Raw genomic sequence first — 20,496 nt, forward strand, 5'->3', positions numbered from 1 at the left:
GACTAAATACTTTTTCGCCCCACTGTAAATCTCTGTTCCAGTCTCAAGTCTGTTTTTTTTTTGCACGTTATCTTCCAGGAATTCCCTGTATTTAACTTAATTTATCTTCCCATCAACCCCGCCTAACCTCAATTAGCCCTGCTGAAGGAAAGCAAAGCACAAACATGCTGATGAGAGCAAATAGACCATCCACTTCCTCTGCAGAATTCAGCCTAGGAAAAAGGTATCGTCATTAAACCTTCACTCAGATTTTTTTTTTATGAGAGTTTATACAGGGAGTCATGAGTTCTTGTAAAACTAACAATGTGACTTGAATCTTTAAACGTCATTGTGGTTCTAGACCACTTCAAACGAAGATCTCAGAACGCAGAAGCACCATCAGGAATCAGGATCAGAAAAGACCCACAGATATTTTCACATTTTCTTCCCCTCCTCGTCTTTCAAGGACTTGCCCTTCTGCCATGATGCCGCCAACCACCTTCGGTCTGATTAATGCCTTACTATCAGTTTGGGTAGAACATGTCTTGGCAGGTTTGTTGTTGTACCACAATGTCTTTCCGTGTTCAGAAGATGCTTTGAACACACCTCTGTGAGAAAGTTGAAGAGTGCTGATGTAAAATCCAGAGTTGTCTGCTTGTTCCAGGGGATTTTATTTAGGTGTGTCAGAGTAAAGAGGCGGAACACAAATGCAACACTTTTTGGATTTTGGATTTATAAATCATTTTCCTTCATCGCACCACATTTTGTTGGTCTATCATGTAAAATCACATTAAAATACATAAGAGTTTATGATCTTAATGTATGGTGGCCCAACAGGTAGCACTGATGCCTTGCAGCAGGAAAGTCCTGGGTTCAAATCCTGGCCTGGGGTTCTACCCTGCCCTTTGCCAAATGACATCTGGAGATAGATCCCACCCTCCTCCTCTGCATGCTTTGCTGAGAGAGGGGGGGAGTGTGGAAACAAAGTGGTTGTGCATGTCTGACACATCCACAGGTGTCAACTTTCTTCAGAAAGCCTCAAAATGTAAGACCACAGGCACTGTGAAGCTTCGCTGATCTTTTCGAAGTGCACTGCACGGTTGTGGTTGCCCCCCGCCTTTTCACACAGGTGCTGTGAAGTGCATCTGCAGCACCAAAACTCTGCACTTCTGCCTAGAAGTACAGTCTCTGTACTGCTCACGTTCATTTTAAACAGCAGTTATTCCTGGAGGATGTTTTTTTTTATGAATTCAGCTCAAGTTTAAAGAAGACAATGCTGTGCGAACAGTGCTTTTACCTCTTTTGCTAATTTACTTTCGTTTTTAGATTTGGCCTTTTCCTCATGCAGCTGGTGAGTTTATAAAATCCCCTCGTTACTGTAGAGATTAACTTTTATCAGTGGTTGGGGAATGCATTCTGTGGGTGGGGCTGAGTTTTGGGATTGCAGGCAGTCTGGGAGCTACGGTGCGGAAGCTGAAGGGACTACACTGGAACGGCCTCCACTTCTTTGCATACCTCCTAACATGTACACACACATGCAACATACACTATCAGGGCTATTTAAAGCGGTGTTTAGTGACGGCTTAAGCCCCCCTGCTGGCCCCAAACAGCTGTAAAGTCCACTTTTACCTCTGGGAGCCCTGGTATTGTGGCTGTGTGGAGCCCCCTGCTGAAATCTGCAAGAGAACTGGGATTTACCGAGAAAGGATTGGAATTGCTCCTGTAGTACAGATAAGGAAAGCTGTGGTAACAGTCATAAAAGCTAATATAGTGAAGCTGGAGTCTTATTCCATGTGTAAAATGGGTCAGCAAGCGATAGCCTTTTAGAGGTAAACTTCTTGTCAGCTTCAAATTCTGAAAAGGGTTTCATTCAGTCGGTACAACCATGTCTTCATTATACATTTTTAATTAAAAAAAGCTGAGAGAGGGGGGGAAAAACACAAACCCTTTAAAGCTTGACAAATCATTTCAAAACGTTTTCCAAATCTCTTGACATAGTGTGTATCCTGCATAATTCTAATTAAAAAACAAGTATATTTAATAGTGGGGGAAAAAAAAGACTTAAAATGAGAACTTCTCATTTCACTATGTGCACACCCCTCTAAAGAAAAAGACGTTGAACCACCGAATTGGATTCAGCTTCAGTTCTTGACTCCACATCTGCCATCAGTTACCGTGATGAGCAGAGCTCTGCTGCTCCAGCGGCATATTCTTGGAATTTCATTTCATTTCAGTCACACAGCAAAAGCCATCATTTGCAGAAAAGGTTACGGAGGATGAAAATGACCATATTGAACAAATGTATGAGTCTGCTACTAATGGCAAAAAGAAGGCGGTAGGCAGTAATTGGATTACAGGACCATTACAAAAACTGGATTTTCTTTTTCAAATTGATGAAAATGAGACTGAAACCTATCAGGAAAGCAGCAAAAAGGCCAACAGCAACAACCAGAGGAGCGGCAGGAGCCTCAAACATAGACTGCTTGTGTTTTACATATGACAGCGAATGTGTTTGTTAACCAAGAAGGCTGAGACAGACCTCTTTACTTCCAAACACACCATCCAGGCCTGACAGAAATCTCCCAGAATCTTGTGTTATGGTCTCTGTAACACTGACTGTCCTCCCTTGTCATTTTCAAGATGCTTAAACGTACCTGTGCACATAATCTGGGCCATAAATCTGATTCTGATCGCTTGGCGCACAAGTTAAGATCTGAGCTCAGTTTGACATAAATTACCGTGAGAATTATTGCAAAAAAAGCATTTAAACTTTATCTGAAGTGCTTATTTAGGAGAAACACACTCACTAGTTCATATTAAAACATGTTGCATGCAAAAATTATGCAAAATGGACAATATAGCAGGAAGCTACCCATGAATATGCATAGCGGGGAGGGCGGGGGGCCTTATTTGAGGCGTGCCCCTAAATTAATAGCTGCATGGGGCCTCATTTTACCGATTCCCCTCTGCACAGCTTGCATACATGGGTAAAATTATACAATTATTGGAAACACACAAGATTTATGATGGCATATGCAAGGTCTCCCTCTTCTTGCCTGTTTCTACTTGTCGTGGCCCGACCGGTGTGCGAGGCAACTGTGTCACAAAGAGGAAGGATTCTGCTTTTGTCTTTTTGTAGAGTAATCCTGGCACTGACGAGGTAACCAGTTCCGCCACGCGGTTGACCTAAGCTCTAAGGACAGAACCCTTCGCTCTTCAAGTTCCTGTTGGCCTCTGGTGACGGACAGACACATGATGCTGAGTGCATCTCTTCTTCTCGCTCATCATCAGACATTTCTTAACTCCACGAGGCAAAACCCAAGAGCTTTCGTTTCTATGCATAGCATACACTTTATTGAATATATGAAAACAATTACAAATGGCAAAAAAAAAAAAGATAGAATGGTCACTTTTTCCCTCCTCAAACAAAATAAATTAAGTCACCCTTTAATAAATTCAAAACAAAGAACAAGGCTTTTTTTTTTTTTTGCACACTGAGCACTTCTCCCACCTTCAACAAGACTTTCTGTAGATCTGGAGTACATCTGCTCAGGTCGAATGCAATCTCACACATACACAGCTTTGTTCTGTCTGCTGAATGGAAGCAGCCTTCAGACACAGGCGCTCGTCTGCAGGAGCATCGACGGCGAAGCATAAAAGGGGTCATTGTTCTGTCAGCTCAGACGCCAATGTGGTTGAAGATATTCAACGGACTACTTTTGGTTAACATTTATGCTGCGGTGCTGCAGAAAGACGAAACTCGATCAGGACATTTAGCTGCGTACTGAACAGAAGCGGAGCAAAGAGAGAGAGAGAGAGAGAGAGAGGAGATGCTTCAGTAAAACTCACCGTATCTATTGTACATTTCTGAAATATTTACAACTTAAAACCTTCGCGCTCTTTCAGAGACATTTGAGCATCAGAATCACATTTATTCCCAACCGTCTCCTCCGTCGGCTGAAAGGGGAAGAGTTTAAGAACCGCAGGATTGTTTAAAACCACAGGAGTCATCGCAGAAAGCCGAGCGCGACTGGTGAAATTTGTTCACTTTTCTGTTGCCGTTTAACATTCTTCTGCCCGATCTACAGGATCAGAGCTCAGGCGGTGCGTGTGAGGCCACAGGAACCTTGGTGATATGAGCCAAGGCTAATAAGCACACAGAAAAAGGAATGTGACACAAAGAGCTGAAGCTAGTAGATTTTATAATCATCATCATCTCTAAATGCTTACACATGTGCAACATAAACCGTTTTCTCTGTGAGACGAAATGGTGTCTCTTCTTAAATAGCAGTTAATGATCCTTCTGTATGAGAGAGGGTGGGAGGAGATCTTCTTAGTAAGAGCGGATGGCGGGAGGAACGTGGGCGCAGTCCTGTTCGTTCAGAGAGCTGTCGATAACCCGACGGTACCTCAGCGTCACCTGGCATTGGTCAGAGTGAAGACGGCGTTAGACATCAGTAATGACGGGGAAATCTGGGAGAAACGGGCCTGACGGTACCTTTCCGGTTTGGGGGTCGACGTAGGACATGGTGTGCTTCCTCCAGTGCTGTTCGAAGGGCTTCTCCTGTTGACCCTCCAGGGGCTTGGAGTAGTCGAACTCGTCAACACGATCCTGGAAGGAGAGGGATTCAGAGAGCAGCCGGGCTTTAATGAGCGTTCTAGGTTTCCAGCACAAGTTACCATGATCACTACGATGTCAGGAATTTAACCGCACATGCAGTACAAACTAAAACTTTTAAAGCTCCACTCAGACCGCTCCTCATCTTGCCATGTGTTAGTACATGTGAAAACGCTTGCTTCCCGTGTCCAAAAATTGATAAATGAGATGTTTTCTAATAACAAGCCCCGTCCCGTTTATAAATGATGTAGTTTGGCCTCAATTCCTGCATCATTTAGCATAAAAAGTGTAGTCAGTTTTCTACCTACTGACTGCACTACCTACTGACTGCACTACTTTCAGTGGGAGTCAGTCTCATTTTCTCCCTGGACCCGATGATTCACGGATCCTCTGGAGATGAAAGCTCAGTGCCTTATAAACGGTTCATGAGCGCCCCCAGGTGGTCAAAACATAAAAGCTCAATTATTCTGAAAACGAATCAAAGTGCCCTGTTTTTTTTAAACAGGGCACTTTAGTCTGGCGTAGCTGAGGATCAAGCTACGTTAAACACTACAGCAGCTGATCTCTGAAGGGTGAGGCTTTATTTGCCAAAAGGAGTCCGTCTCCCTATTCCAGCAAAATGCAAGGCAGACATATATAGTGTGAGAAGGAAAATAGGACAATACACTTAAGGGAACAACAACAATGCTAAATAGAAAGTACCAAGACACTAATAGGTATTAAAAAAAATGACAGAAGAAAAATAAATAAAGACCGAGTGAAAAGAGTTTCACAGGTATAAGAAAAAATTGTAGAAATCTGAGGACTAACTTTGAAGTCCTCTCTGGCATGGGCTCCCCTGCTCTCCTTTCTTTGCTCAGCGGAGTTAATGGTTTGGACGGCGTTCAGCATGAGGTTCTGCAGCTCCAATGACTCCACCAAATCTGTGTTCCACACAATGCCTAAAAACAGAAAACGCAAACATCAAAAACAAGAAAGAGCACATTTTCCCCCCCGCGCAGCCATTGCTGGGGCCAGACCGGCCCGGATGGAAGCTGCAGCCTACCTCTGTCAAAGGTCTTGATCTTCTCCATGCTCTGGTAGATGTCGTCCAACTTGTCGCAGCCCTCCTTCAGAACAGAGCCGGTACGGAAGACGGCAGCATGGTTCTGCATGGCCTGAACGCGGACAAATAAAACCCGATTCTCAGCTTTTGATCAAACCTTTCCAGGCTCTTCTTGTGCAAGTGGTGGCCAACACATCTCATTGTTCTTGATGCGTTTAAAAGTGTTCACCTTCTGCATGTTAAGCCGGATCTCAGACGTTCTCAGACTTCCGTTGGCAAACCTCAGCTTGTCCAGGTTGGCCACAGACTCCTCTCCAGCGCTGGACTTCAGGGGGGACAGCTTCTCACCTGAAAAAGAGGAAAAAACTGTTAGCAGCGAAGCAGGAGCAGAACTGACCAAAATATTCATTTCTGATGCAACGCTGTTGACGAATTGTCAAAACAGTTGTGTTATCTGACACAGAAGAACAGAGAATAAAGACTTCTCTAATCTTAGACAGGCATTTTTGTTATTAAAATAAGAAAAAAAAATGTGCATCATCCTAAATTTCTCTTCATGTGTCCAAGAATCCCTCACCGGGTTTGTGCTCCTCGGCTATCGTGAGGGCACAAGCTCTCCCGAACACCACCAGGTCCAGCAGGGAGTTGGCGCCCAGCCTGTTGGCGCCATGCACGCTGGCGCAGGCTGCCTCGCCGCACGCGTACAGCCCGGGAACCACCTTGTCCTCACCGTTGGTGTGATCGATCACCTAAGAAATGAAAGAGTCACAGCGTCATAAATGGTCTGAGGAGACTAGGGCTGAACAATTTTGGAATATAATCTAATTGCGATTTTTTTAATCATAATATTGCGATTTAATGTGATTTCTTTTCTTCAGTTTAATCTGTCTTTTTAAACATATACAAACAACAAATCAATCTGTTTCATCGCTGTGCAGATCAGGTGCTAAAAGAGCCGCTGCGTCTCAACTCAGAGCAGAAATGATTGCGTTCTGCCTACGATGTATTTCAACCAAAAGTGCGATTTCATTTAGATTTTTCTCTGCATTAACCACAAGCAACAAAAATGGCCTCTAGATAAAGATGTTTGTAAACAAGGACTGTTTAAAACAAGAACTTTCAATGTTTTTATTAATCAGAATATTATTAAAGAAAACAGCTTTTAATTGATTTGGACATCAATCATTGTTGAACATAAAGTGCAACCAACAAACAAGTCTATGTATTAAACTGATTGGCCAGAACTTAACGCTATGGTGAGATTCCTGAAAGTTTCTGGTAAAACAGTGTGATTTTATAAACTCTAAAACAAGTAATAAAATTAGATTATCTCACTGCTGCAACTCTCTTCCCTTCCATGTGGAGGCAAACTCACTTTAAACACATTACTGACACCTAAAGTCTGATTCACTAATTGTTCCATAGCCAAAAATTGCCGACCTCTGCGATTTAGAAATTTAGGTTTTTTTTATTACGATTACATTGTAAATGCGATTAATTGTGCAGCCCTAGAGGAGACATTTCTGACTGATGCAGTACCTGTCCCTTGTAGTTAGTGGGTATTCCTCCCATATTGTAGTGAACTGTGGGAAGGACGGGGATGGGCTCTTTAGTGACGTCCACTCCAGCGAAGATCATGGCCGTCTCAGAGATTCCAGGCAGCCTCGCGGCCAGCTGCTGAGGAGGCAGGTGGTGGAGCTGCAGGTAAACGTGGTCCTTCTCCGGGCCGACACCTCTGCAGGAGGACAGGAAAGACGTCTTTGATCATTCCAGGTGTCAAACCCCCACACTTACGCCACTGCGCATGGGTTGAGTCCATACCTGCCCTCCCGGATCTCTATTGTCATGGAGCGAGACACCACGTCTCTGGAAGCCAGGTCTTTGGCATTGGGGGCGTAGCGCTCCATGAAGCGCTCCCCCTCGCTGTTGATCAGGATGCCTCCCTCACCACGGCAGCCCTCTGTGATCAGGCAACCAGCTCCATAGATCCCTGTAGACATCCAGGGTTAAAGTGATGTTCATGTAACACTTAGACTTTACCAGACCTCAGTCCTTTACGGTCATTTTAAAATGTAAATCACTAAAAAAGGAAGGACGGCATGAACACAAGGAAGTAAAGGATGGGAGGTAGGACACAAGAAATGTAGGATGGACAGACTCAGGAAAGGAGGAAAGTAGGAAGTAAATTTAAAAATAGGAGACAAGAAAAGCAGGAAATAAAGGAGGAAGGTAGGAAACAAGGAAGGAGGGAAGGAAAAAAAAGGACACAAGGGTAGATTTGATGTGGTGCACAACGAAGGGAGAAAAAATAAACGGTCAAATGTTATAATCCTGTGAGATGTGCACCATATGGCAATGAGCTCGTCTCTTGCAACTCTCACATTTCTGTAAACTGCCGAGTCTAAACATCAAAAACCACCTAAAATGCTCTATAGTATGGTTCCATGTGAGAAAAATAAAACATACAGAAAGTTAAAGTCATGCTTTGAGTCGGGTTGAATGGTTCTAGATGTCAGGATTTGTTGATCATTCCTTTACCAAGCTTTTTATACCCTTCGGTTCTGAGCTAAAACGGATCAAACAGCAGCTGCAGATGGAGCCGACCACCCGTCTGCACACTGATAACCCAGAGAAAGCTGACAACACTTTGTTTGGCCAATGTTGTTTATCTGTGTCCATTTCTCTGACAGGTGAATAGAAGGGTGAGGAATAGAGTAAAACAGGCAACATAAACCCAGACGTCCTCATCACGGGGCTGCGTGATTACGCAACATTGCTGTGAAGCCTGGTGTCAAATGTCCAGCAGAAACCAAAATAAAGATGACCTTCAGGAGAGGCACATCTGTCACACTATGTCTGACCAGAGTTCTGATTCACTCCACAGGCTGGAGATGGATGATCAGAGACGCAGAAACAACCCAGTGTGAAACCATGATGCTAGAACTCCACCTAGAGTTAGGACTTCTGTCATCTACTGCAAAAACAAGGACTATTCCAGCAGCTACTTCTCACTGATTTTCCTAATCTCATCTAAAACGTCGAGTAAAAGCAGTTCTGGTCTTACTTCTGTCCACCTGCCCGTCTCTAGCTTCACCTCCTGCTGCAGACGCCGGGTTGCAACCACTGAGCTGCAGAGATCGGCCATCAGCAGCACGCAGGAAATAAACCAGCGCCTCTAGGTTCCACCCATGTTTCTGCAGAGTTAAAGTCCAGGTATGCTCAGCAGAATGGGGACTTTTAGGTTAAATCAAGCAATAATGCTTTTCCTTTCCATAAAAAAAAAAAAAAGAAGATTTCACTATTAAATAGAGCTTGGGTCCTGGCTCCAGCTGGGTGGGCTAGGAGGGGAAAACTAACGGAGAGCAAGTAAACATCAACGCTTCCTATAAAACCTAAACATCTAAGAATAGCTCACCCATCTCTGCTACTGTAGGCCTTTAAAAAATAAACCTCTCTGATGACGGGCTGTCTTCGTACCTGTGGGATGGAACTGCACAAACTCCATATCCTGGCAGGGCAGGCCCGCTCTGGTCACCATGGCGTTTCCGTCTCCTGTGCTGGTGTGGGCGGACGTGCAGCTGAAATACGTTCTTCCATAACCCCTGAAACCGAGAATTAAGTCCGGTTACAACCACGACTCCCCCCGGGCTGACCACGCCGAGCTCCAGCTGAACGCGCGCCGTTACCCGGTGGCGATGACGGTGTTCTGGGCCCGGAAGCGGTGAATGGAGCCGTCCTCCATGCAGAGCGCGATGACTCCTTTGCACTCCCCGTCCTCCATCAGCAGATCCAGGGCAAAGTACTCCACGAAGTAGCTGGTGTCGTAACGCAGCGACTGAACGACAGGCGGGAGGAAGGATGTTCAGCAGAGAGACAAGCAGCTGGGAGCGGGCAGGAGGGAGAGGTGGATGGACGTTCTCACCCTTCCATAAAGCGTATGCAGCAGGGAGTGTCCGGTCCTGTCCGCCACGCAGCAGCAGCGGTGGGCCTGGCCCCCCTTCCCGTACTTCAGACTCTGACCACCGAAGGCCCGCTGGTAGATCTTCCCTTCTTCGGTGCGGCTGAACGGCATGCCGAAGTTTTCCAGCTGGCAAGGTGAAGCAACACGAGCCTCGCGTCAATTACTGTAAATCTGTACTAAACCATTTCTATGGAGCTAAAGGAGCTAATACTGCAGTAGGAACATCACACCAAAGCTTAGACTGTTGCGGCACAAGGCATGCACTGCAAAAACGAAACTAAAAGTAAGTCGAATTTTCTTAAACTGAGTGTATTTGTCCTTGATTTGAGCACGCAAATAAGAAAATTTGCCAATGGAATAAGATTTTTGCACTTAAAATAGGAACAATTCATCTACATCATCTTATTTCAAGTGCAGTATGTGTAATTATCTTATTTTAGGGATCAAAATACTCATTCCACTGGCAGATAATCTTATTTATCTGCTCAAATCAAGGACAAATACACCAACTTCCAGAAAATGTGACTTACTTTTAGTTCCGTTTTTGCAGTGTGATCATCCATGAGCGTTTAGGAGAGAGACCTTACCTCCACTACGGCTGCAGGAGCCTGCTCCGTCATGTAATGGATGGCGTCCTGGTCTCCCAGCCAATCTGATCCCTTCACCGTGTCGTAGAAATGCCAGCGCCAGTCGTCCTCCTCCATGTTGCCCAGAGCCGCGTTGATCCCACCCTAGGAACGAGACCATTTTACTCACAAAGACGTCCGTCAGCTGAGTTAGGACAGAGCGCTCTCCTAAAGGACTCGTGTTCCTGACGGCGTGAACCATTCTGCTGGGGTACCTGAGCGGCGACGGTGTGAGACCTGGTGGGGAAGAGCTTGGTGACGCAGGCGGTGTTGAAGCCGGCCTCCGACAGGCCGAACGCAGCCCGAAGCCCGGCCCCTCCTGCTCCCACCACCACCGCGTCAAACTCGTGATCCACCACAGGGTACTGAGTGGAGATCTGAAGACAGGCAGACAGAACGCATCCTCAAACCTCTGCTAAACGGTGCTTCGTGAACACCGCACACGCCAGGGCGCCCTAAATGGAAGCATCAAACGGAAAGGAGAACTCACGTCATCTGCTACTTTGGCGTTTTTCTTCTTGCCGTAGATGGAGAAGTGAAAGCTCCTGTAGCCCTGAACAGCAGCCGCAGGGACCTGCCGGGGAAGACAGACAGTTAAGAAGTCGTCTGGATGGCACAAGGTCGGAGCTCCTAGTGAGCGTCTAAATGTTGACGCTAGAGTCCGGAATCCAGTTTGTTAGTAAATTATGATGCCCAGCAACATTGTGTGCTGGTTTAAAACCGCACGAAGCTGCATGAAATGTTTTTCTCCATCAACTTCAGCTTAATCCTTCAACTCACGGCTACATCGTCATCCAAATCCTGCTGATTGTAATAATCAGATAATTACAACTAAACCAATCATTACAACTGCTGAAGACCAGAAGTTTGCCCATCTGTGCATTGAAATTTGCTCTGCACCGTCACTGGCGAGTCAGGCCTATTAAAGTATTGTAGTCTGTTGAATTTTTCTTTTTACCACCCTGAAAAGGGACCATTAGCAGCTAAAGACTATATGCAGGTATAAGCCCCTAAGGGAGTGATGTGGTTGGCCAGTGCAATCAACTGGTTTAAAAAAAAAAAAAAACATAGAAAAACAACAAGGAGCTCATGTCTTGTTTGTCTGTGTTATGTGTATTTATATGCATTCTGAGCCAGTGTCTGCCTCACCAATTGAATTATGGTAACACATGATGACAATAAAGCTTCCTGACCATAGAGCCATACACAAAGGATGTGTAATATGGGCTAAACTGAGCAGAATTTAGCAAAACTACTAAAAGGTGAAGCCTCGTCTGTGACAGGATGCTGGCAGGTTTCATCTAAGCGTAACCAGCCGTTAGTTCAATATTTTAGACTTTCCATAGACCATCATTGGGGACCTGGTTCGCTTCATTGAGTTAGAGGCCAATGGTTTATGGGAAAACACAAGTAAATATCAACGGCAATGATCTCAAACAAATACGTAAACCAAACAACACTGAAACTAAAAAAAGGAGACATTCATAATTAAACATGGCTAAAGAAGGCGCACAGATCAATTAAGTTTTATTCTCCTCACAGCAGTCCATAGACCTGTGACAAATTGTATGTTTTTTTATGTGTTTTTTCACTGTTCTCTCGGCTATAAGTTTTACCATAAAGCACTTTAGACTGCAGTCTGAGAAAGGGGCCTCATAAATAACAGTTACTTACCATTTACTACAAGTTGGATCATAACTAGAGAAACCAGCTGTGTAAATCTAAATAAATAATAGTAATCTTACAAAGGGGGGGGGGAGATAAGGGATCAGTAAGTGATTATTCTGTAAGTTAGTCCTGCTTTCATAAAAATAATAATAGGATTCTTCATCAGCCATCTTGAATGTTGGCAGTTTTTCTATTTTCCACTCCCACCTTCCTATCCCTAGATGGCTGTGGTGTTTTGACGCACAGCTAATCTGCATCAAACTATCAGGAATAACTAAACAGATTAAGGATTTTTTTGTTGTCGTTAACTATTCACGAAGCAACAAGGAAGGGGGGGGGGGGGGGGGTAGGTAAGTATTAAAGGTGGAACCATAATGCAAGGTTTGACCAGCTGCTATATTATCCACAGCCACTTAAAAAGCACATTTACGTCAAGATTTTGCACTGCATGATTATAAACAGGTCATTGTGAGTACACAGTTAAATGTATTCTTAGCAGCACGCGACTCTACAAACGAGACTGATGGCAAAGTTTTCCACACAAAAAAATGTCTCATAAATTCCACAAATATGAATCGAAATTAATAATGTTTTTTTAAAATATATACATATATATGCAGTATACCAGGACATAATTAATATCCTCACTGATGTTGGCAGAGGTGTCACATTGAGACACCCTATGCTACATAATAGGTTACGCAAGCAACAACTCGGTGGTTATGAAAGCAAGCCTTACTAGCTCTCAGTCTAAAGTATAATGACGCACGTTTACGCCCATAACTACAGCATATCTACAGAAAGACGTGCCCGAATATGCTGGAATGTCCAGCGGTGGTTACTGACCGCTTTCGTGTTAGAGAGCACCCTCTTGGAGAGAAGACGGGACGCCGCGCTAACAGTCGCCATGTTGTCGGTTGGAGAACTGCCCCGCCGACGTTGGAGGAAGAGTTATGCTGTCGGACTGGACTGAACCACTGCCCAAAAAAGGGGGGACGCTTATTTTGCAACTGATATTTTTTACTCATATAAATATATAAAATTATTTTCAACAATAATCTTGGTTTTTAACATTTAGACTTACCCCACAGGAAAACTATTGTTGCGTTTTGACATGTGGTTAAGGTTTTATGCAAGTCGATTTAAATGAAACCCCCCTATCAAGCTGTGCGCAATAGAGAACGGTCATAATTGTATAAGCGGAGTATGTAGGAACAAATGCATAAGTGACCTAGGCATTTCATTCAAGGTGAGAAGCAATTGCATACAGTAACCAAACAAAAAAATCTGTCTTGGCTCTATATAATTATGGCGCAGCTATATTCCCCATATTTAGTTTGATGTTAACAAATTGCGGCCGCAAAGCTAAAGGTTAGCCAGCATGCTAGCTGATGCTAGCTTTGTTTTTGCTCTGCTAAACTGGCAAACCTCCTGCTCAGGCATCACCATGTAAACACATTTCTACAGTTTATGCTGACCTGATTGCGATACCTAAATGCATTTTTTTCAATGCTAACATCAAATCTAAACTTATGTTTACGTGGGAACTTATGTTTTTATTTTACTCTATTTTAAATAGTAAAATAGCCACACAATCTTGTTCAGTAACCTATGCGATCTGTCTGCTCTGGTACAGTTGTTTTGACAATCAGTGTTTTTACCCATATTTATTCAAAACTGCAGACATATCTATGAATCTCAAAGAAAACTGCAGAAGGAGTAAATGTAAATATTGTTTTTATTATTATTGATTTTTTTTTTTTGTATCCTTCTAGCAGGCTCCATGAATAACTTGAATGACCCCCCTAGATGGAACATCGAACCAGACCAGAGAGGGAGGGAGGGAGGAGATGGCAACCATTGGAACTACGCCCTGCTGGTCCCCATGCTGGGACTGGCAGCATTTCGTGAGTTACACAACCAGATGCCTCTAGAAGAGTTTGGATTGGCTGTTTTGTTTTTTAACAGATGAGAGAAACACTAGATTGAACAGCAGGCGGGGTTGAATGGTTTCCCGACCATTGAATCTTAAGTAAATTATTGATGCCTACTTTTCTGGAACCTTTGGATCAAGTTAATAATCTTTATTCACACAAATAAACAAAAAGATGAATATATATGAATATGAAGTGGTTATCTTTCTTGGGATTTGTGTAAAATAGTAATACACCATTTATTATAGAAATTATTGTTCTTTGTGACATTCAGTTCAATTCAATTTTATTTATATAGCGCCAATTCATGATACATGTCATCTCAAGGCACTTTCCAAAGTCAAATTCAATCAGATTACACAGATTGGTCAAAAAGTTTCCTATCTAAGCAAACCCAGTAGATTGCATCAAGTCTTGGCAAGCAGCATTCACTGCTCCTGGAGAAGCGTAGACCCACAGGGACAGTCGTCTGCATTGTCTGCATTGTCCATGGCTTTGCAGCAATCCCTCAAACCGAGCAAGCAGGAAGTGACAGTGGAAAGAAAAACTCCCCTTTTACAGGAAGGAAAACCTCCAGCAGAACCGGGCTCAGTATGAACGGTCATCTGCCTCGACCAACTGGGGGTTAGAGAAAACAGAGCAGAGACTCAACAAGAGAGACAAAAAAGCACAGAAGCACACATTGATTCAGTAATCTGTTCTACATTAGATGGTAATAGCGGGTGATCTGTCTTCCCTGGATGATGTCATAGTTTACAGAACGCCAGACCAGGTGTACCTCTATGAGAAAAAAATTAAATGGCAACAAGCAATGCAAATTGGAGAACAGTAAGAGAACTCAGCAGAGAGAAAAAAAATAGATCTTGATATCCTCCAGTAGCCTAAGCCTATAGCAGCATAACTATAGAGCTAGCTCAGGGTAACCTAAGCCACTCTAACTATAAGCTTTGTCAAAAAGGAAAGTTATAAGCTTAGCCTTAAAAGGACAGACTCACGGACCTAAACTGGGAGTTGGTTCCACAGGAGAGGAGCCTGATAGCTAAAGGATCTGCCTCCCATTCTACTTTTAGAGACTCTAGGAACCACCAGCAGACCTGCAGTCTGAGAGCGAAGTGCTCTGTTAGGAACATACGGGGTAATCAGAGCTCTGATATATGATGGAGCTTGATTATATATTGTTTATAAACTATGGAAATTTAAAAAAGGAATGCCCTAATGTCCATGTAGGGAAAAAAAACTTTGCCAGGGAATTTTGAAATCTTCAATGAACAATAGCTGTTTCTATGGTGCTTTTTTTTTTTTTATAAGCGTCTTAATTTTAATTTTAGTAAGACCAGATTAGCTAGATACAAACTGCAATATTCTCCTCCTCTTGATATCGTTCCCGTATTTCTATATATCGATGTCCACTGTTATCTTTAAAGGATGGATATGGACGAGAGACTCCCAGAATGAGATCCAGAAGGTTAAAGTCCAGTACGACACAGACGTGTCCACGATAAAAAGCGAGATGGAGTCTCGCTACCGGGACACGCTGACGGAGAGCCGCAGGGCTGTGGCCACGCTTGAGCTGGAACTGGAGAAGGAGAAGCAGAGGGTGAAAGGATACCAGCAGGCTCTGGTCTCACACAGCCAGCGTCTGATCCAGGAGCGGAAACAGCTGGAGCAGGTACTCGCCTCAGCTTTACCAGAGCCATTTTCCCCCGTGCTTGTCTATTCTGTGTTTTCTTCTTTAAGATTGAAACATTGTGTCATCTACATAAGGAGCGAGAGGCACTGAATGACGAGAAGCGAAAGTCAGTCAAATCCGGGATCGCTGGCGCTGCGCTGCGTGACGCCCTGGAAAGAGAGGCCAGCTGGTACCAGCGGGCCGCGGCCACTCTGAGGGACCTGGAGGGTCTCCTGGTGGAGCGTCAGAACGCCTACTGCTCTCTCATCCAGCCCCGCGACCACCGGCTGGAGATGGAGAAGAACATGCTGCTCAAGGTCGTCAAGGATCCCGTCGCTGCAGAGCTAGGTCTGGAGTCTGACTTGAAGGACATTTTTAAGAGAGACAAGCACTGTGCAGATCTGATGAACATGGACAAGAGGAAGAATGGCAGCCTCATGTGGGTTTACCTGAAGTACTGGCAGCTGCAGATCACTTTGCAGAGACACAGAAGAGCCGAGGAAGCCGTATTCGAAGGGAGAACCCAGAGTCCCGAAAAATAACCTGGATAAGCTTTTTTTTTATTATTTGGCTTTGAAGGATGTTAGGTGAATGTGGAGCAGGAGCCATCTGATAGGGATGTTATGCAAATATCTTATTCGGACGTTGTTTTTCTAATCTGCTTTTGTCCCAGTCATGACCTCATGAGTTTAGGGAACTTTATAAAAATAAAGGTCTAATTTCTGAAGCCTGAATTAAGACTTGGTAGCTTTAATTTAACTTTGTGGTAAGTTAAAATGCACTTTGATACATCAGGTGATGTCTGACGGCACTTTAAATGGAAAAAGTTCCTTTTTTCTCTGAGGTAAAGTAAGAAAGAAAAATACATTCTTAAAATGTACACATTAAGTTGACCTCTTTTTTTTTTACTCTGTTCTCTTTAAGAGAAGTTCAAGTTGCACATGAATCTGCTAATGTAGTGAAGTGTGTTTGTGAACATTGCAAACATGTTTAGAATTTGGAGTATCGAAGTAAATCTTATCTAAATTTTAATCCATTGATTAAATAGTAATTTCCTGCATATTTCAAGGCTTTTTAAGTTGGTTGTGTGTTTTCAAGTCACTGGTCAGTGAACCTTTGTGGGAGGTAACAGTGGGACCTAGTATCATATTATCAACTGTTGCTGGGATTTCTTCAGGTTTTATATCATTTTACAGTGATTTTTTTTTCCTCTCATCAAAACACAGATCCTTGTCATATTAAAGGTTTGAAATGTTTGGCTTCAGAAATACCTGGGAGACAGCACTTTATTTAAGTCGCATGTGTAACAAACAAAATAAATCTGTACTCCAGTAAAAACACAAGAATGCTCAGACGGTTTTGCACTGTAATGCACATGTAAAACGAATCCGTTCACACGTGTCGCCTTCTTTATGGGGAAACCAGGCTGTTATGTTGTTATTTTTCCTAAACTCTGGATTTCATGTCATGAGTACACATGTATTGACATTAACCACCATATGAGATCGTTTGAATATATTTTTTCCAGAGCTCATTTGAGTTGTCTTGTTGTTTTTTCCCCCTCAAACTACTTGTTGTTGTCCAGAAGGGGGCGCTCTCTGGATTGGTTTGCAGAGGCTCGTTATGTATGGGTGTATGAAATGAAGAGAGTGAGAGAGGGTTATACTCAATCAGTTACAAACTGTCATAATTATTTCAGGTTGTGTTGCTTAAACCAGCATGTTCTTTTGTTGCTTTTACATTTTTGAATCAAAATAAATATTCTTCTTGAGACATAGTTATTACACTGTCAGTACCACATTGTGTTTATACATCGTTTTATTTCACAAGTATACCTCGAAATTTCCAAGATGAGCCATTTTGTATTGCTCCACTGCTGAATGGTGATCATATTTTAAGTTTGAGCTTAGCAGACGAGACATTCTGACATCTGTTTCACCACTATTATGATTCCAGTTCTGTGTGAATATTCAGAGCCTACAGGTTACACTCTGTAGATTTTATTTGCAGCAGTGCAGTGATAATCTCATCTGCCCTGCTGGCTTCACTCCCTCCTCTGCACCCGATGGGAGACTTCTCTGGGAGAGGACATCAGACTGGAGGCTCTGAAGTTCTCTCTGACCGGCTTGCACCGGTCCTGAGTTATGGTGGGGCCTTCCTCTCTGTCGGCTTTAAGACGTCCCTTTCCTGCAGCGGCAGGTTCCTGTGTGCGGGTGGCACGTTGTGGCCCTTTGCTCCTGCTGGAAAAAGGCAGCTGGTGCTCCGTCATGACTCCCCTCTCCGTGCCCAGCCTGAGTGTCTGGCTGGGGCTCCTCTCCACCATCAGATGGACCACCTGCTGCTGCTTGTAACTCTCCCTGCGAACGCTGTCGGTCTCTGACAGCGTCATCCTGGAACACAGGCACACACGCTCTCTGTAAAACTACCACAAACAGCACGGTCTCTATCAGATGCACCACTCCTTTCTGTTTAAGGGGGGAAACACGTTCTCACAAGATGTCACAAGAAAAAAGGAAACGTGGAAATGTTGTGAATCTAACACAGGTATCAGGTATAACTTATTAGGATGATAACATGAGACAAATCATAGAGTTTCAGACTAACAGAGGGTCAGCATTCTTGGAGGATGACATTTTAGCGGCCTTATCTGTAAATCTGTAATTAATGGCATTAAATACTGTGGTTGTTGCACATGTACTGCCTTAAAATGGCTTGACTTATTTCAGGGTTTATAAATGAAACAACATGTTCCTCAGACTTTTTCTGTTGTTCTCATATACCAGCAGGCAGTTCATCTCAGTAGGAAAAAGGCTCGTCATGAGGTCTGTTTTGAAATCTGGTTTCTATGAAAAAATGTTTATTTGATCAAGGTATTATTACAATATATTAATATTTAGCAGTTATATGCAACCTACATCAGATTTAAGTCTAATTTCCTTTAGGAAATTCTAGCATCAAGCATGGTCTGTCTTTATGTTTATGTGACTGGCCAACGCTTTTATCTAAAGTGACTGACAAATGCGGACATAACAATGCATATTATCAAAGCTAACATTAAGCTACTTAGAAGGAAGATGCCCAGACATGGAGCGAAGGCCCTGAGGGATGTTTAGAAAGAGAAAGTGGATGGAGTAGAGAAATCAGAGGGTAGAGATGCTCTTTGAAGAGCTGAGTTTATATCTTTGTGGTCCGTAATCCCAATTTAGAAAAAAAAAATAAATAAATTGACTCTTCTAAAGTATTTTATTTAAGGTCACACCCCGAGCAGATTCAGATTTAAAATTATTTTTAAAAACCTTCTTTTGCTCAAAAATAACAAAACAATATAAAGTATTAGTACTTGGTATTCATTTAGAGAAAATGTGTCTGTTTTTCTATGCTGTTCTCTTAAAAACAGTCAGTAAAAAATGATTTACAGCCATCTCAGTGATTAATGGAAAAACCTTTTTGACAGCTTTTAACACGTTTCCACTGTATCTCCTGATGAGCTTGGATGACCTCCCTGCCATCTCCCTAATCTTGACCTCCCTTCACAGATTCTTTGGGTTGTTTAATTCAGAACTCCAGCCGGGCCGCTCCAATATTCATATAACCTCCAGTCAGAAGAATCATGCTGATAAAATGTAGAGTCTTTAAAATCCTAAGTCTACAGGGGTCTGAATGAACATTTTTAGCAGCGCTTTGTGAACTCCAGAATGAGGCAGTGTTTCTGCAGCTATTATAAAACAGCCCACAGCCCTATTGAACGGCCTACCTGTACTGAGGTCTGGTTTCCAGCACCACATTTAGCCAGCAGGCGCTGTAGGTCTCCTTCCTCCACAGATTGTCCTCCTGGAGATCACAGCAGGAGTTCACCAGGTAGCTCCCTCCTCTGCTCACACAGTGCATGGTGGAGGCGTGCAATGTCTGTAATTCTTGATCTGTGCCGAGACTGAAGCTGAATAAAACTTAAGGCAGACGAAGACGGGGAGCAAACAAGTCCTAAATGACCTTTGCGATGTATTCGAATGAAGAAGTCTGAGATGAGTTTCTCTGTGTTGCAATGTCTTAAATGTCCCGTCTTGTTACTATATTTAGTCCTCTGTGTCACATTGTTGTGTATTTGGTGAATGCCCCCCCTCGGACTTTCTGGAGGTTGGTTTTCATCTGAAAAGGAGCTTTAAGACCTTCCATGATGTCAACCAACTGGATTAAGGGAGTATATTTAAGCCTCAATGTGTACTCTCCAGACTTAAACAGAATGAGTCGATGTGCCGGTGAACACCAGCTTTATATCTACATTTGAACAGGTAGAACTAGTATACCAAAGGAAGTGACCTTATGCCTCTAGGGTTACAGACCTATAAATTTATGTGTGCTGACAGGAATATTAAATGGATTAGAGTGTTAATCTACCGCTGATCACGTCTCCTCGGATGGTTGAAGGCAGATAGAGGGGGGACTCCCCATTAACTCAGAACCGCTTTCCTAACAGCCAGGAAAACTTTAAACTCTGTGGACAAGTATTCACACCCCTTAAACTTTTTCCACAATTTTAAGAAGCGTTTTAAAGTTTTTAAGAAATAGAAAACTCAAAAGTCTGGCCTGCATTTGTATTCAAACCCCCTTTAGAGACCCAGGAAAGCAGAAGGAAGGTCAAGGATGAAATTGTGAAGAGTAAAGCTCGGTTATGAATCAACATCCCAAACTTCAGATATCTAAAATAGAGCACTTGTCAGTCCTTTATCTGAAAAAAGGTACAACCATGACCCTTCCAAGCATTAATCGGAGAAGAAGCCAAGAGACCTATTGGTAACTATGGAGGAGCTGCAGTGATACACCCCTCAGGTGGAAGAATATGCCAGCAGGACCAGTACTAAATCTGGTGTTTTTGGAATAGTTTTAAGAAAGAAGCCATTATTAAAGAAAGTCACATGCATCCCCCGTATAAAGTTTGCCACAGGCAGGAGAAGGTCATATGAGACCAAAACTGAACTTTTAGGCCTACATGCAAAAT

At 43.2% G+C, this 20,496-nt stretch overlaps 3 protein-coding genes across 4 annotated transcripts; 1 reads left to right on the forward strand and 2 right to left on the reverse strand.

Moving 5' to 3' along the window:
* Positions 1 to 3,454: 3,454 nt before the first annotated feature.
* Positions 3,455 to 12,849, reverse strand: sdha (succinate dehydrogenase complex, subunit A, flavoprotein (Fp)). The gene is made up of 15 exons (XM_036129047.1): positions 12,744 to 12,849; positions 10,720 to 10,803; positions 10,445 to 10,606; positions 10,191 to 10,334; positions 9,565 to 9,729; positions 9,329 to 9,477; positions 9,120 to 9,244; positions 7,464 to 7,632; positions 7,182 to 7,377; positions 6,220 to 6,391; positions 5,872 to 5,990; positions 5,643 to 5,754; positions 5,408 to 5,538; positions 4,478 to 4,591; positions 3,455 to 4,399 (listed from the first exon to the last, which is right to left on the reverse strand). The coding sequence occupies exons 1-15, from the start codon at positions 12,804 to 12,806 to the stop codon at positions 4,313 to 4,315; spliced, it is 1,992 nt and encodes a 663-aa protein (XP_035984940.1). The 5' UTR covers positions 12,807 to 12,849; the 3' UTR covers positions 3,455 to 4,312.
* A 200-nt stretch (positions 12,850 to 13,049) lies between these two features.
* Positions 13,050 to 17,034, forward strand: ccdc127a (coiled-coil domain containing 127a). Of its 2 annotated transcripts, none has more exons than XM_012854982.3 (4): positions 13,050 to 13,146; positions 13,673 to 13,804; positions 15,256 to 15,500; positions 15,596 to 17,034. In XM_012854982.3, exons 2-4 carry the CDS (start codon positions 13,681 to 13,683, stop codon positions 16,040 to 16,042), a joined length of 816 nt encoding a protein of 271 aa, XP_012710436.1. In that variant the 5' UTR covers positions 13,050 to 13,146; positions 13,673 to 13,680; the 3' UTR covers positions 16,043 to 17,034. The 2 variants fall into 2 exon arrangements, with proteins under 2 accessions (XP_012710436.1, XP_012710437.1); XM_012854983.3 differs by having other exon boundaries at positions 13,059 to 13,146; positions 13,676 to 13,804.
* A 266-nt stretch (positions 17,035 to 17,300) lies between these two features.
* zmp:0000000930 (telethonin) lies at positions 17,301 to 19,561 on the reverse strand. The gene is made up of 2 exons (XM_012854986.3): positions 19,255 to 19,561; positions 17,301 to 17,890 (listed from the first exon to the last, which is right to left on the reverse strand). The coding sequence occupies exons 1-2, from the start codon at positions 19,386 to 19,388 to the stop codon at positions 17,545 to 17,547; spliced, it is 480 nt and encodes a 159-aa protein (XP_012710440.2). The 5' UTR covers positions 19,389 to 19,561; the 3' UTR covers positions 17,301 to 17,544.
* Positions 19,562 to 20,496: the final 935 nt, after the last annotated feature.

The sequence above is a fragment of the Fundulus heteroclitus genome, unplaced genomic scaffold, assembly GCF_011125445.2.
Source record: "Fundulus heteroclitus isolate FHET01 unplaced genomic scaffold, MU-UCD_Fhet_4.1 scaffold_132, whole genome shotgun sequence".
Lineage (NCBI taxonomy): Eukaryota > Metazoa > Chordata > Actinopteri > Cyprinodontiformes > Fundulidae > Fundulus > Fundulus heteroclitus.

Coding starts and splice junctions, on each gene's coding strand:
- zmp:0000000930 (XM_012854986.3), bottom strand. CDS start 19,388: ATGCACTGTGTGAGCAGAGGAGGGAGCTACCTGGTGAACTCCTGCTGT. Junction 17,891..19,254: donor GAAACCAGACCTCAGTACAG/GTAGGCCGTTCA, acceptor CCTGTGTTCCAG/GATGACGCTGTCAGAGACCG.
- sdha (XM_036129047.1), bottom strand. CDS start 12,806: ATGGCGACTGTTAGCGCGGCGTCCCGTCTTCTCTCCAAGAGGGTGCTC. Junction 10,335..10,444: donor CTCACACCGTCGCCGCTCAG/GTACCCCAGCAG, acceptor TCTCGTTCCTAG/GGTGGGATCAACGCGGCTCT. Junction 4,400..4,477: donor TCGACCCCCAAACCGGAAAG/GTACCGTCAGGC, acceptor GACCAATGCCAG/GTGACGCTGAGGTACCGTCG.
- ccdc127a (XM_012854982.3), top strand. CDS start 13,681: ATGAATAACTTGAATGACCCCCCTAGATGGAACATCGAACCAGACCAG. Junction 13,805..15,255: donor GCTGGGACTGGCAGCATTTC/GTGAGTTACACA, acceptor TTATCTTTAAAG/GATGGATATGGACGAGAGAC. Junction 15,501..15,595: donor AGCGGAAACAGCTGGAGCAG/GTACTCGCCTCA, acceptor CATCTACATAAG/GAGCGAGAGGCACTGAATGA.